General features: G+C 38.0%; 1 protein-coding gene and 1 long non-coding RNA gene across 3 annotated transcripts in view; one reads left to right on the plus strand and one right to left on the minus strand.

The window, feature by feature from the left end:
* Positions 1-17,147, plus strand: part of LOC136858652 (heterogeneous nuclear ribonucleoprotein 27C) — a 251,789-nt gene that overhangs the window by 110,744 nt on the left and 123,898 nt on the right. For both annotated transcript variants that reach the window (XM_067138366.2, XM_067138367.2), the window contains exon 8: positions 11,172-11,309. In XM_067138366.2, coding sequence (XP_066994467.1) covers positions 11,172-11,309 — 138 coding nt within the window. The remainder of the gene's footprint in view (positions 1-11,171; positions 11,310-17,147) is intronic.
* LOC137497054 (uncharacterized) lies at positions 1,124-1,808 on the minus strand. The gene is made up of 2 exons (XR_011017623.1): positions 1,403-1,808; positions 1,124-1,327 (listed from the first exon to the last, which is right to left on the minus strand). It is a non-coding gene; the product is annotated as an uncharacterized lncRNA (long non-coding RNA).

Raw genomic sequence — 17,147 nt, forward strand, 5'->3', positions numbered from 1 at the left:
AAAAACAACAATTTTTCTATAATAGTAATAATTACAATAATGTAAATGGGAGCTCTTATGAAATTTTATTTTAATTGATAAATTTTGTCAAAAGTTACTCAAATGTAAAATTATTGTTCCATTTACCACAAAAGACTACTGAGAAAGAGAAAATGCAGTTTTCTAAACAGACAACTTTACTAATATGTAGACAATCTTACGTATTAACACGAATCTGAAATATGCGGGAACATCGCTAGACCGTAAAACGAACTCTAATCATAATGAAATATAAGGTGGTGTTTTGAATTCATATTTCAATAATGTATCCATTTGCGCATAAACTAATATCATAAAATATTGAAAATATCACTTTCGTCAAGCACTTGTTTTACAGAAAAACAATATATATACAAATCTCCACCTTATCAATACAAATTTATTTTACATTAAGCAAGTAAATATAGTCAAATAGTCAAGACTAGTTTCGACCCCTAGGGGGTCATCCTCAGTTGACATGCAATAAAAATTGTATTGTTCATAAAAACATCACATATAGTGGTAAAAGTTTGGACTAATTTAGACTGATCATTAATGTTGGTATGTCTAATGCATGACTAGTGTGCATCGTTCATGAAGACACATATCACCTTACTGCTACTACCATCCAATTTTAGGTTATATAATATGGAACACACATATGTTTGTGTAACTCAACAGTGGCAAGTTCAACTATGTACACAATTGGCTATTGGTTAGTCACATGAAAGTATAGAACACTGGCTTGAACATTTCTGATTGAGGTATCAATGCAACACCTTGCTTGCATACATCCTAGAAGCTAAATTCAGTTTGTAAGGCCCATTACTTCTGATTGAAACTTAGTATGAAGTTAAAATTTGAATAAAAATATTTGCTAATGTAGACATTAAAATGTTGTTAAAATGGGCATATAGTCAAAAACAGTGGTATGTATGCCACACATGTCTAGTTAAAAATACATTACATTGATGTTGTTTATGTGCGGTACAACATGTACACTGATTTGGAATAAATGAGGTTTGTATATATAGTGTTCCAACAAAATGGATCCATAAAAATATTATATGTAAAGACAATTGGTATTATAATGATCCGCTGCAGATCAGGTAATGCTGTTTATTTATCTGGAGATATTATTGGCAGCTACAGATATTGGAGTTATTAGAATATTAATGGAGCATGTTTTCTTCCGTAGTCGCGATGTTTATAGTTGGTGGCATTAGTCAAATATGTTGAAAGTTATGCGTCTTGGTGCACGTTGATTTGTCCTGGAAGCTTATATGTTGTAAAAAACAAGGTGGAGTGTCTGGAAATAGAAATAATAGTGTGATAATGTTGTGGATAGAAAGTGTAATAGTGAATCGTATGTCGTTTTACTTACGTAAAATGTTGGAACCGTGCGTTCTTTGTAGCTGCCTGTTGGGATCTGATACGTGTAGCTCTGAGATTGTAGTTAGCGGCGGTAGAGGGGAGGTTTGGGGGGATGGGTGGAGTGTTAGTGATGGGAGTGGGGTTGGAGGGGAGAGGGTTTTGGGGCGGTTGATTTGAACATATCGATTTTTGTTTGCTTATTCTTTTGATATAGAAATCTTTTAATAAGGGAATTACTGCATGAAAAAGAATATTGTTTTTGTCTATACTTTCATTTAGGTTGGAGTTTGGATTCACGTATTTGTCTAAATTTATGTAAAATTCTTCTATTATACTGAGCAAGGGACTTTTTGGATTCATATTAAGGATTTGCATGTCGTTCTTAATGTCCGTGAAATTATGTTTTTGATCGTCAATATGCTGACCCATAGCTGTTGTACCGCACATAAACAACATCAATGTAATGTATTTTTAACTAGACATGTGTGGCATACATACCACTGTTTTTGACTATATGCCCATTTTAACAACATTTTAATGTCTACATTAGCAAATATTTTTATTCAAATTTTAACTTCATACTAAGTTTCAATCAGAAGTAATGGGCCTTACAAACTGAATTTAGCTTCTAGGATGTATGCAAGCAAGGTGTCGCATTGATACCTCAATCAGAAATGTTCAAGCCAGTGTTCTGTACTTTCATGTGACTAATCAATAGCCAATTGTGTACATAGTTGAACTTGCCACTGTTGAGTTACACAAACATATGTGTGTTCCATATTATATAACCTAAAATTGGATGGTAGTAGCAGTAAGGTGATATGTGTCTTCATGAACGATGCACACTAGTCATGCATTAGACATACCAACATTAATGATCAGTCTAAATTAGTCCAAACTTTTACCACTATATGTGATGTTTTTATGAACAATACAATTTTTATTGCATGTCAACTGAGGATGACCCCCTAGGGGTCGAAACTAGTCTTGACTATTTGACTATATTTACTTGCTTAATGTAAAATAAATTTGTATTGATAAGGTGGAGATTTGTATATATATTGTTTTTCTGTAAAGTAATATCCATCAATACGGAAATGAAACTTATAAATAAAAGCACTTGTTTGCCGCGAGAAGCCACGTTTTAGAGCTCACTGAGCGACATCACCTACTGATGCATGCTGATCGAAAATATCATAAATTTCCGACTTAGACATATAATACTGCCATCTGCTTAAATACTCTCATAACTAATACATGAAGAAACACGATGTAACTACCAGAATGCGTGCATAGCTCGTTCTCGATTTTTAGTGAATCGTCAAACCTTACTATGGGCTGTGTCTGCAGCGCGGCCTGAACGTAATTTCGGCCACTGCGTGCTACGCTCGCAGTTAGACTGGAAAGATTTAGTAATAAACAGCTTAGAGTTCAAGATTACTGGAAGCAGGCAAAACACTTGCATAGGATCAAGTAGTTTCGTAACAGACTGCAAACGACATTTGCTGTGTCATGTGAGTGATGACACGGAACTAGTTGAATACCAAATTTCAAATTACATTGGACTCTTCTATAACTTGTAATTAATGCACGAACTTTGCAAACTGTGAATTATGTGCAGGTTTTCTTTTAATAAGCCTAGTAAAAACTAGTCATTGGTTAAGATATTGAAATGTTTGAACAAACTAAAAAGTAATAAACGTTTTACGTTATATGGCAAGAGACACTAGAGGGAAATGAATATACATTAAAAAATGCATGTGCTTTACGAAATGCATGTCGGTTATGCCAAAGATAACTATTATTTTCAGTTTTTCACTTGTTAACCTGATATTACATTTTACGACAACTCACATTGAAAACTTACAAATCACAGTTGAAAACTAGCAACAAAATTCCAGAATTTGGAGACACTTCCGCACGTTCGTACATACTTTCCCACTTCTCAGTATAGGTTGTACTGTTCGGTGGTTCACCCTCTTCTGGTAAGTTTAGAACAGGTCAGAGACATTGGGTTGTAAGATAGGTAGGGTAGGCTCTAAGAGAAACTGCGTTCCTGTTGTATTATATTGGTTCCGAAGATGAGGAAATTTGTGCTATAACATTTGCGACATCATGCTGTTTCCAAGTGGTGCAAACACCATCCAGAACGGGCAGATATCATGATCTGCCACTCTTAAATATCTTATTATAATTTTTTCAAACAGCTAATAGATTCAGTCTTGCTGTTGAACTTTGCTTCTTGAACACTACACACAAGCAAATTTTTCCTAGCTCTGGACATTGTTGATGAGAATGTTTAAGGGACATTGTGGAGAAATAGGCGGACAAGAGAACTATGAGCTTCATCTGTGTCCACTATACTGAAGTGTAGTTTAGTTAGGGATTAAACATGTTTAAGGTGGTTTTTAGAATACAGATGATTTTGTAGGTGAGGTTGGCAAAAACAAACTGTTAAAATCAGCCTATTCCTCTTGATATGTCTTACTGGCATTCATTGCAGCACGGATAACGTTTTGAAGGAACCTGTCTCAAGGTAGAATTGATGCCATTTCTTTAAAACCCAGGTGGAATATTGGATGCTGAGATAGTTGGTTCCGTGGAACAAACCCTTTAGCTGCAAGTTTGCTTTCTGGAAAGGGTGAATTAGAATCCCCACTCTTGGCAAACCTAAAGCTGATTTATCATGGTTCCCTATTTTCAAATGCTTGGTCTTTAACTTTATTGACCCTTTCCCGCCTACGTTTACATATCCCACCTCGTTCCATCTATACGGTGGGTCGTCGAATGAAACCCCTCCACCAACTTCTGTCTTGGTACTTTTCTCCTTCAGTGTTGTCTCAATCCCCTCCTCGTTGCTGAATGTCGTTTTTCACCATGTCTGTATATTGCTTTCTTGGCTGCCCTCTTGGTGTTTTTTAACTGCAGATCATACATTTTTCTGGGTATGGGATCAGGATCCATTCTTAGCATGTGACCATACCATTAGAGTCTATGCAGAGTTATGTTATCCTGCATTCCGCCAACCTGAGCCATGTCCCTGATGTTGTCATTACAAATTTTATCTTGTCTTGTTTTACCAACCACAATGTACTCAAATTTTCAGTAATATTAAAAAATATACCATCACATCCATTTCTCTATTCATAGTCATAAGGTTCTTGGTTAATACCTCATATTCCTCCCCCCACCCCTCCACCCACACCCCCCCTCACTGGTGATACTGGACGCTATGGTAGGCTGCATTTGTCACGTTTCCATGTTGTATGAAAGAGTCTAAACCAATAATCACGTGATTTTGGAAGTGGTGATGCCCGTGTATATTGGATGTTATTTCCTCCGCTCAAGTGCCTTCCCATTCTGTATCTGTTTTACTGGAATGTGCCTGTTTGAATTTTCTGCATTGACATGTATGCAATTGGCTATGTCACTGAATAGTTACTGTCCTAACATACGTAATACTCTTCTCTAATTATGGACAGGTTCAATATCATCCATATAATCATTTGGAGTAACGAAATGTTTGTGTTACTTGAATTGCCACAGCATCGCCCTGAGGTCCGAATTCTCTATATCAGTTTTCACTTATATCACTGTTATCACTAAATTATCTTCGTTGATATGTTATTTACTCACAAAAAATTAACCTCCACCCATACTCAATGATTGTGTGTCATTTTCTTCGCCTTTGTTCAGCTCAGTTTCAATATCCACAGTATTCAATCCCGCCATGTTTACGAATGAAACAGCTGATCCGCGCTCGCTTGGTTCAAAGACTGTTGCCTAGGGAACTTCAAGGCATATAACTTTTTTTAATTTCCTAAGCCTTTTAGATTGTATTGCGGGTTCATAAATGCCTTAAATACACTTCACTGCTGAAAAAATACAAAACTATTGCATAGATCGCAGACGTGTGCAGATAATGCAGCCAGGCGCTATGGACCGGAAGGCAAAGTGTACAGGTGGGCGCTAAGGGCAGGAAAGGGTTAAGGCCATGGACTCTTCCTTTTGTCCTAGCTTTTTTTCCATTTCCTTGTCACTGTGACTTGTCAGATTTAGCAAGACATTAATCAACACTATGAAAGGAAAGTATACTCGGCACGGCTCTACTTCTAGATTGATGTTTTGGCAGATTGTGGCTCCGTCTGGTGATGTGCTGAAGCATAGACATCCTACCAATCCCAATCTGCCGTTCATATCGATTTATATCGGCAGAGCATGATCTCGACACCTAGTTGCCAACTCTAATACAGTGGAACCTCGATTCTCCATTTTTGGAGGGACCACGACAAAAAAGCGTATAACATGGGAAGACTGAAAATCCGGGACGAATGAACCATCAACAATTTGGCTAAATATCACAAAAAAGAAATATGTGTACTAATAATCTTATCGACGCACCCCTAAACCAAACCAACCAAACTACAGCTCCAATGGGCCTTCCGCCTACCAAGCGACCGCTGCTCGGTCCGATGGCCTGCAGATTACGAGGTAACACATAGTCAGTGTGGCAAATCCTTTCGGCCGTTATTCCTGGCTCTCTAGACCGAGGTCGCCATCTCACCATTAAATAGCGCCTCAATTAAAGGTAATCATCGAATGAGTGAACCTAGAACCAGCCCTTGTATCCAGGTAAAAATGTCTGACCTGGCCGGGAATCGATCCCAGGCCCTCCAAATGAGAGGCAGGCAAGTTTGACTGCGGGGCCGGCTTCAAATGTTAATTACCGTTACACGACTTACAACTCTCGAAACATTACATTCAGTTTTACCGGAGTAACTTGGTTAGTTTCCTCTGAAAACTTTCAGTTCAGCTACTTTGATCGAACTGTTTGGAAAACTTAACACAAGCCAAACAATCGAACACAAGTAGTTTTTAATTCTCTTATCTAATGAAATAAAGCACATGTGATAGAAAAGCGTCTAACATGATGGCGAAATCTCTTTTTCTTCAAATCTTCCATTGTAATTTGGTCACCGGTGTACTGTTTGTAGTCCGTTTATGGAAATCTTGTACCGTGTAAATTAGGTCTACATAGACGTTTAATGGTTATGTTGAACTCGAGAATATTGTTTTGAATGTGTCAGTTCTTAAGTTCTCGAATGCATTATATTCATTTCTGTCAGTCATTAATCACAATCAAATTAGAAAGAGAAAAAATATCATTAAAACTTCTGAATTTACAGTTATTCGCGACCATGAGTTCAGCTGGTAAATGCACTTGCTGTACAGGTCGGCACGAGTGCGAAATGATGCAAAGTTTTTACATGTAACGTGTGGAAATAAAACGACTGCAGTTTTTATAACATTTTAACACAAAAACCTGTAATTCCCAGTCTTACATTAGGACGAAAACAGTAATAGGCAATCTCAAAACCTCTCATGGCTTTATGTATGTAAGGTGCAACATCTGTTCTGGCCTCAATAACATCATCGTATATGATAATATTAAAATACTAAATTTGTGTTGAGGAGCAGTTTCGATTCCTGCCTGGAAGCTCAGTGACTATACATTGTCCTGAGGGAAGTGCCGAAAACGTGTTCGGCGATACACTCAGGAAAAGTAAAAATATAGCGAACATCTAAACCTGGACATAATGTAGACGTTTTGCAACTACAAACAATTTGTGAAACTTGTTCTGTCTTCAAGTAGAGCTGTCGAAATGCGCTCTGATTTCGTCCAGTTGTTGCGGACACAGTCAGTCTGCTTTGATTTCCGAGGATTCTCTAAACAGTACCACCTGAATGCGATGCTAAGATGGTCCCTTATGCAAGTTCACCGTCGATCGCTTTCCTGGTATAGTACTTTCTCAAATTACCGCAGTGATGGGACGCTAACACAAAGATCCGCAAGTATGCTGTTGTCGTTCTTCCGTGAGGAACAGTTTCCTGAAAAACGCGTGATCGAGGATTTAGCATTGATGGGACTGAAATTTATGGACGGTTGATATGGGAAATTGTTTCTTCGAGGAACGGATAATGTGGGATTTTTACGTGATATAATTAGGATGCTTGCGTGACCACATAATTTGAACGAATATTATGGTAAAACGTAGTTTCCGGAAACGTATAATCGAGGTTCTACTGTATTTACATTCTCCACTTGGTTAACCTATCTTGCTCAGCGTGTGTGGTACGGTTCACGATCTTTTGCATTTTCCATCGGTAATTAGTTTTTTTTTTTTTTGTCGGGAGTGTATAGTGACTGAGATCAGTAGAGTGTTCCCTTTGTAGGCCATAGCCTCCTTCCTGTGCCAACCATTAGCGGTGAGTGGTGTTTTATTTCCTCATTCTCTTTTGTTTTTAATATATTCTCCTATTAGTGTAAGATTTTCTTACCAAGTGTAGTTTTTGAGAATTCGTTTTCAATCCATATTCATTAGTTTTTCTGAGTACAGTGTTACATTTTACAAGGGCTGTTTACCGCGGTCTATTGCATCAGCTCTCCTTGCGAGCATAGCGTGCTGGCAGCAGAGGAAAGGCGATGCTCATTTGTTTTGTGAAACTTCAATTAAAAGTATGGACGTGCGGAGTATAGGTAGTGAAGAAACCTGTCACAGGATAAGAAAATACCATACTTGTGAGAGCAGCTACCTAGTACTCCTAGGTGAAACTACATATTCAGCCACCTGATGGAGTAACATTTGAAATACTTGACAATCCAGTCATCTTCACCCATCTTAATAGCCGTCAAACTTATTTTCTGAGGGAGTGTTGTTTTAGTAATTATTCTATTGTTTCACACTTTTATCACTTGTCATGGTTGTACATTGCATGCATAATGGAAAATCAGAAGTGCGTAAGGGATTTTTGTTGTAACTTGTTGATTGTATGACTTAGGTGTAATTGTTACTAATCAGCATGCTGTTGTATGATAGTTGGAAGTTACTTTCTTTTCTTACCATTTCTCTGTGAATTGTAAGAATCTTAATTTAGAGGAATTATGATGTCATTTTATCTTGCGTAATTTATAGGAAATTATTTTGCAGCATTTCTGACTACTTGCTTGCTGTTTTTACATACCTTTCTGCTCTTCCGTGGTGTTGGTTCCTGTTCAGTTCCTTCAGTTTGTGTGTTTTATTATAAGAAATACAAAATTATCTGGTTATGTATGGTTTGTGGACAATAGAATACTACTTATTTTCAGCTTTTTGAGAATTTTGCTGAGCATCTGTTATACATTATTGTTATGAAGCTGTTAATGTTATCTTATGGATGTGCTCTTGATGATCAGCAGTATGGTTTACATCATTGGAAGTACTTCTGCTTAAAAATTATGAAATCTTTTGCAACCCTTGTTCTCTATTCTCTAGGTTGTTAAGCTGTAAGCGTTTGACTTTAGGACCAGGCAAGCATCGTTATGTCCATGCATTGCTCATTACCTCAATTTGGGAGCAACTGAATGGTGCATTGTTGCACTGTTCATAATGGTCTCCTTCAGTGTGCTGGAGGTGAAAGAATAGGTGGACATACTTGACAGCAGGTTCCTGCGTTGTTTGTCAGTGAGGACGCCCCATGTGTTCTATTTCATCCTACGTGAATAGTCCCTGTACGATGATGCAATAACCTGGCCTGAACAGTGCTCTGCTGGCTAGAGAATACATTCCTCATGCTTCGTGACAAACTCGGACCCTGCCATCGATGTGTACGAATGGTACCACAACTATTCTGTTCTGGTGATTTTGCTCTATGATTTTGATTGATTTGATTGGAGGTCTTGTGCCAATATCATTCTTTGTATCTTGTGATGTTCAATGGGCAGCGGTACCCAAGTGGGTCAGTAGCTTCTGTACCTCATTTCAATAAGGTGATCCTGGATGGTATGGCTGCACTCACATAATTAGTATCCAAATTTAATTCACAAGTAATCTCTCTTACTGTGACCAGTCTGTTTACTCTTTCCATGCAAGTCAATCGATGGTGAACCCTGTCAACAACATGTATTCCAAGACAGTTTACCTTGGCAGTGATGGTTTTGCACGAATCTGCTGACTGGTGGTACCCGCACGGCACAGTATCCCATGGAAGGTGCTTGTCTGATCGACTTTGGACATGGAATAGCCCATACGGATGGCACTGACAGTCTGTTCGCAGTCAGACACGCCCAGATCTTTTATCTTACACATGCTCTGCTCTTCTATTCTCTCTGAGTGGATTTGCCATCCATGGTTGTTGGGGCTGCTGAGGGACATTACGAAGAAAGTCCTCAGCAACATTGGAGACACGATTTAGAAGCGCAGGGAAATGTTCTTCCAACATACTAAAATTTCTCCATTATTAAAATGGAGTTGTCAGCAGTCATCAATATCCCGATGAAGATTGAATTGGACCATTCTGTCAGCTAAATGTGCTCTCTGTGCCGTGTTGCATTTGATACATAACTAGGGCTAACCTAAATGAACTATATCAGACTAGGCTATATCTAACACTTATCTTACAATTGCACCCAGTTACCTAAGAAATCTATTTAATAATGAACTAGCATGTAAATTAAATATAATGCACATGATACTGCTTTATTTCACTATATACTCAGTATCATCAACAAAAACAGAGAGAGATGCTCGCAAGTTTGCCGCCAACCACGACGTAAACAAGACACGGAACTCCAGCGAGCACATGCATTAACTCTAAGAATGTCGATAAATGTTGATAGTTGGCAGTTCCGTGGAGTATAACATTAGTTAAAACTGTGCCCTTATTATTCTGTGCAAAATGCCGCTACCTGGCATGACATAACGAAATAACAGCACAGGTCGATAACCATGGATCGTTACCTGTCAGGTTTTGCAGGGACCGTGGGTGCTGATAGATCGTTGCCTTGAAAGCATAAGGGTTAAAGGTGAGAACATTCAGTATGTACAGGCATTCAAATACCGAGGCGGCCTGACTTCCAGCAGGGGTACTTAAGTTTCGGAAATAGCAGAGTGGCTAGCAGTTCCAACATCTATAACCTCTTAAGACATCTACTTTGGGGTAACAAGGTGCCCATGAGAACCAAGATGCCTCTGTATTACTTTGATCAGTTAGTAAACTACAGGCATGTGAAATGAAGTTTCTACGAAGGCTCACAATTTGCACAGTACTTCACCAGCTAACATGCTAGGCCTGTTGACTAAGAGTTTTTTTTTAACTTTTTTTTAAAATTTTTTTTTTTAAGGCGTCATTCTCCCTTAGCCTTTGGCAGCCCCCCTGCCAGATCTGCCAGGCAGCAGTTCATTGATAATTTTTAATTCCCTACATAGCTTCATCAAACCTATAGGGGAACTCTTCTGCCCGTAGTCGTTGGTTTTCTGTTGGGTTGTCACCTTTGGTACCGACTGCCCAACCCTTCGCCAGACACACTCGGGTCGTACCGTGTACTGTCACATACAGAAGAAGGATTTCTCTTGACCTGACCATCACTGTTGCATTTAAAATAACATATGATCTGGGCTCTTTATAACCCAGTGTTGAAAATGGTCCTTATGCTCCATTTTAATGACTTAATTCTATATAAGTGTTTCCCTTCATTGTACAAGCAGAGTATACTGAAATTAGTACATCTTGAATGTCTATAGACATGCTTGTAGTATTGTAATTTACAAGGCAGTGTTATTTGTTTCCATGTGTACGAATGTCATTCTTTAAATATTGTTGTGGAATGAGAATTTTGGATGCTCAATGTAGGAGATATTTTAACGCTTGATAAGCGTAGCATTCCCCAATGGTTTGTCGGAGTTGTGTTCTGTTTAAGCAAGATATTCTGTGTGTATTTTTAAAGTTTGTTTCTTAATTAGGTTATGGAACACCGTCTGGTCCAGGTGGATACCAAGGATGGGGTGCTCCACCAGGCCCTCAAGGTCAACAGATGCCACCACCTCAGTGGGGGTCCAATTATGGGGGTCCACCTCAGCAGCAAGGTTATGGTTCGTATGGTAAGTTAATGTTCCTTTTATATCAGTTGCCCTCCCGAAAATATGAATATCTTTTTAAAAATTTGAAACTTAATATAAAATTTGTTAGTGTATTTCTCGTATTGAAAGTAACACCTTCAACCAGAAATGATAATATCCTACTACTGGTAGTGACAACAGCTATTCTGGTGGTAGTGGTGGTGATGATACAGCTGAAACAGGCAAAATACAAGACAAAGGATTAGAACATGCATAAATAAACAGTATCAAGTTAATGGTCAGTGGAGAATAGCATGAATTAAAACGGTTTATAAGGAAATTGGACCAGTATTGAGCACGGTTAGGAAAAAAGACATATCATTCTTTGGACATTTTATCCAAACACCTGACACCAGAATTAGAAGTATATTTGAAAAAGTATGGAATAGCAAGACAAAATTAAGTGGATCACCGAAATTAAGGAGTATATTAAAGAACTAGAAATAACAAAAGATACCAAAAACAAAACAGAAATTATGATACTTACACACACCAGGCTACAGACCAAGATCAATAAATGGTCTAATGGGAAGGTATTTTCAACAGAACAAAGGAAGGCAGCATCTGAGTGAAAAAATATGGGCTGATAGGAAATTAATAAGTCCTCTGTATAATTGACTAGAGTGGTCCAATGTATGCCATAAAATGTAAAATGATAATAGTAAGCAATAAGTAACTTCAGCATTCTAAACACATGTTGAAATTATAACCATGAATTCTTGTAATTGTTCAAAGAGGATTTATCTTGTTTAATTTTAACAGTAATATGTCATTCTTGAGCTGAGCCTGGGTGCTAAGTACGTCTGAAGTCCGTTAGAATGTGAATTCACTGCAGCAATAAATTTATTCGCTGTATTGGGTTGTCACTATATCAGATTTTCTATAAAGGTTGGAAAGGTACAAAAGAGAAAGCAGTAAAGTTCATTTGAAACTGTAGTTGGTATGTTTGAAACTTTCACTGATCTCTTCATTACGGCAGATTTCTCATTGATTACTGTGTTTTATCATTCTGATACTATGAGCTTTCATGTTCAGCTCCATTGTTAACTGCTGTAATGTCAGGACTCCTGCGGCTCCTGTGAATGTTTCAGTTTTCTTACTTTTGCTTGGCCAGTGAGAAAGTAAATTCGTTTCCATATACCATTTACATAAGCAGTCCGTTCAATGTATTATGAAAACATTTTTCAAGTCCCTTTGCATGATAAATTTGTCGGATTGGCCTTTTTTGAAATATAAGCTTCTTTTCTAACCTGTTTCAATCCACTGCTGGATATAGGCCTCTTCCATATGCTTCCATCGTCTTCGGTCTTGAGCCACTTGGAACCAGCGTGTTCCAGCCAACAGCTTTGTCGTCGAGCCATCTCTTCTGGGGTCTTCCAATGCCTCTCTTGTTCCCATGGTCTCCAGTGAACAAACCTAGAGGTCCACCTGTTGTAGTCTTGTCGAGTTACGTGTGTCCTACTCATTGCCATTTTAGTCTTGCTACTCCCTCTAGGATGTCTGTTACATTAGTTCTCCTGATGTCCTCTGAACGGATCTTATCCCTAAGGCTGATCCCTAGCATGGCTCGTTGTGTTCGCTGAAGCTTGCAAGCACTTTCCTTCGTCAGAGTCATCGTTTCCAGACCGTAAGTAGTAACTGGCAGCACGCACGTATTATAAACCTTGGTCTTCAGGTTAATTGGAACATCCTTGTGGGTGAGGAAGAATCTTAGTTTTCGGAATGCAGTCCAACTCGTACCTATTCTGCGAGGAATTTCTGCACGTTGGTTGTCTTTTCCAAGTTTTATCTTGTGTCCAAGATAGATGTACTCATCGACAGCGTCTGTATATTGCTTTCCCATTTTAAGTGGTCGACTGTCTGGCCTTAGTATTTTCGTTTTATTAATGTTCATTTCCAAACCAATCTTAGCAAAAGCAGTTTTTAATTCTTGGATTATGCTTTCTAGCTCGTCTATATTTTCACTTATGAGCACGTTATTGGCAAAATGCAGGTGGTTCAAATATAACCCGTTGATTTTTATTCCTTTATTATCCCAATGAAGGGTTTTGAATACATCTTCCAAGGCAAGGGCAAACAGCTTTGGAGAACTCATTTGCCAACTGGGATTTTATTGGTGTTGAGGTCTTCGTCCACTCTGACTACCATTGTTGCTTGATGATAAATGTTTTCCAGGAGCTTTATATACCTTGAGTTCATCGTGGCATTTTGAAGTGCTTTCATGATTGCCCAAATCTCCACTGAGTCAAAAGCTTTTTTATAATCAGTGGAGGCCAGCTGAATCTTGATGTTGTACCCAGTGGTTTTCTCAAGAAGACGACGAATAGTCTGGATGTGTTAAACAGTTGAGAAACCTTTACGAAATCCCGCTTGCTCGGCAGGTTGATAAAATCCAGTTCTCTTGCGAGGCGGTTGGTTACAATTTGTCAGGAGCTTGTAAAGGTGTGATAACAAACTCACAGGACGATAGTTCTCTAAAATTTCCTTATCACCTTTCTTGAAGAGAAGTACAGAGATGCCAACTATTACAATTCAATCGTAATAATTACGAATTACCCATCATAATTACGCCTTTACGAATCACACACCACAAATTACGATTTTTTGTTGATTTTTAAATCTAAGTGTATGAAGTGTTCAAAAGGATACACAAGGCGGCATGAATTCTCAGAATATTATCTTCGGATTTCTCAGAAATAATTTATCCCCCTTTCCTGTCCCTCGTTTAAGAATATTTCGAGTTTTCACGCGCCGAACGCAGTGTGTGCTTCCAGTACCGGAAATTTAGGCACCTGTGAAGTGGCATATCTTGCGGAGTTGTTGTCCTTGTTCGTCACATGATCAGACTTCCATGCAAGTATGAGAGTTCTTTTGTCTTTGTTTTGGCGGTAAAGTGGTGACAAACTCCATTTAATTGTGAATACTGTTTGGGTGACTGTTGAAGAAGTATTTATTGCGAGTTTGGTTGCCAAATTTACATATATTGCTCTTCTAGGATATATGCTAATCGTGTGTTACGATATGCGAAAGGTTTTGTAATAATGAAGGGATTTCTTGTGCAGCAAAATACGTGTGATTACGTTACCGTGACTAGTGACGCTAGTAATACAGTTGAAAATTTAGGGAGGTATACTCGGAAGAATGGCCCAGTTTAATGCGCTCCTCAAAATCTCATTCACACGTGTTTTGTAGTGTGTGGAGCCGCGATGTTTCGGATGCGCATGATGAAGATGAACAAGACTGAATTTCGTGCTAATATGAACTCCGAAATGTTAAGTGCTCTGTTAGTGCAGAGGATGCACATGATATGAAAAGAAAAAGCATGTTACCAGTGTACGTTTACCAAACAGTAACTACAAGCTTTAAATGATATGTAAGTTAGTAAGATCACGATTTAAAAATATATATATATCTACGACCCCCCCCCCCCCCGTGCCATAACGGCTGCATTACGAATTACCTTTTTTGAAAGTTGGCATCTCTGGAAGTATCACCTCAGCATTTTTCCAATTTTCTGGTATTCTTCCAGAGTTAATACACTTGTTGATGAGTATTCTCACGGCTTCTAGCAGATCTCTTCCACCTAATTTCAGCATTTCATTCGTTATTTTATCCTCCCCAGGGGATTTTTTATTTTGTTGTTGTTCTAGACCAGGCCATGCTGCTGCTGCTGCTGCTACTACTACCACCACCACCACCACCACCACCACCAAGTGAGGCTCTGCCTTAAGTATGCACACTGCTCAATCAAAACAGCGTGTCAGAGTAGGGATCGAATAGCTGAAATACTATGATGAACCAGTGTGTTACGTTCCAGCTGTATTAGAAAATGAATGAACCGGAGGAATGGCATGCTAAAGAAGATAGTTTTTTAACTCCCCGGCTATTTCCCGCCAGTTTTCAGTCAGGCTTTTATACTCGGTACGCAGCAGTAATCCCATCTATCGGAGTTGAGAGGCTGCATAAGAGACAAAGGAGACAAAGAACATCACAACAATGTAATGTTATTGTTGATCAATGTTACGCGCTTTCGATATTGTAGGCCTTCACATTTCGTTTTATTCAGACTCTGAAATACCACTCTTTATCATAGTCGGTACGGTAAAACTGAATAAAAGATAAATGATCGGAAATGGTATTCTATACAAGTTTTTTTTATAGTACTTTACGATAGGACTAATAACATTGGTATTTAAAAATAATATTTTATTCGCCTTCCGCTAAACTACAATTTCATCTGGGATGAATGGAAGTGTTTATAGCTTAGACTATTTTCTTATTCCCTGACTATGTACTGATTTTCATTGAATCATGTTATCCCATTTTGTCGTGCATGGTCGTATGTATGGACTTGGCAACAAAAATACAAATTCATGAATATGTCTGTTTTCATAGCTGGTACGATAAAAATGTATAAGACAAATGGTCGGAAATTTAATTCTATATAACTTTGGTTATGTAGTATTTATCAATACGACAACTAATGATATAAATTTTTGATGATTAAATTTTAGGCCTTCTCCTAAACTACCATCTTACTCAGCGTGAGTAAAATTATTTATAGCCTAAATTGTAGTGGTTCATTGTAGCGACGTATTCCTCGACTTTGCATACCAATTTTTATTATGATAGGACTACCAAAACATAAATATTTGAAAACTAAATTTTAGGCCTTCCCCGATTTTCATTAAATTGTCTTTTGCCGTTTTCTAGTCATGCGTGTACATACAGGAATTACGAAAAAGTAGAAAGTTCATTTCCTAGTTACTGTGGACATGACTGATACAGAAATACTATTCTTTTCAAATTCTGAGCAATGTACAGACAAAACTATTTTATATAGATAGCAGAAAGCATACAGACATTTTACTATTCTTTTCATTATTTTGAAAAAAATTATTTACTACGCCACTGATTTCAATTAAATGGAAGGTATCAGTTATATACCTAGGTGCAAATTATATAAATTTATTAATTTAGAACAGTTAGAATCAAAACAACTTAAAATTAAGAATTCAAAATTTCAAGATAAAACTCACTCCTGGTGGCCTGAGTGTGTTGCCAAAACTCACTGATCAAAAGATTAAAGACCATGCTTCACTACAAATGATATAAATTATTAAAGCTCTGTATTATACTTTTGCAATCCTAACATTTTAGATTTAGTCTTAATTAGAAATACAATTTAAATTTCCTTTTTATGCTGTAAAACCTGCACCGAGCTCGATAGCTGCAGTCGCTTAAGTGCAGTCAGTATCCAGTATTCGGGAGATAGTGGGTTCAAACCCCACTGTTGGCAGCCCTGAAGATGGTTTTCCATGGTTTCCCATTTTCACACCAGGCAAATGCTGGGGCTGTACCTTAATTAAGGCCACGGCCGCTTCCTTCGCACTCCTAGCCCTTTCCTGCCCCATCATCGCCATAAGAACTATCTCTGTCGGTGCGACGTAAAGCAACTTGGAAAAAAAAAAAACCAAACCCTTTTGTTTTACATCCCTCACTTTTATGAAAAACACGTTAAAACACAGTTTTAGGAGTCTTGCTCGTCACGTACACTAGCTTTAATAGTAATTATTAGTTTATCTGCTGTCTAATTTAGTGTTTTTGTTGTTTTCAGTATAATGCTATCGGTGAATAACGTATAAATCAATAACACCTAAAATATAAAGTATTTGAGAGGCAGTAGACACCCTAAATATCCTTGTTTCTATTTAGTTTCCTTAGTTTGAAAGGTCGCTGCTAAATGTTGTCAGAGGTGGAGTGTGATAGAGAAAATCCTTTGTTTTTACCATATGTCAAATGCACCAGGTTGAAATTGGG

This window comes from Anabrus simplex, chromosome 1 (genome assembly GCF_040414725.1).
Source record: "Anabrus simplex isolate iqAnaSimp1 chromosome 1, ASM4041472v1, whole genome shotgun sequence".
NCBI classification, from domain to species: domain Eukaryota; kingdom Metazoa; phylum Arthropoda; class Insecta; order Orthoptera; family Tettigoniidae; genus Anabrus; species Anabrus simplex.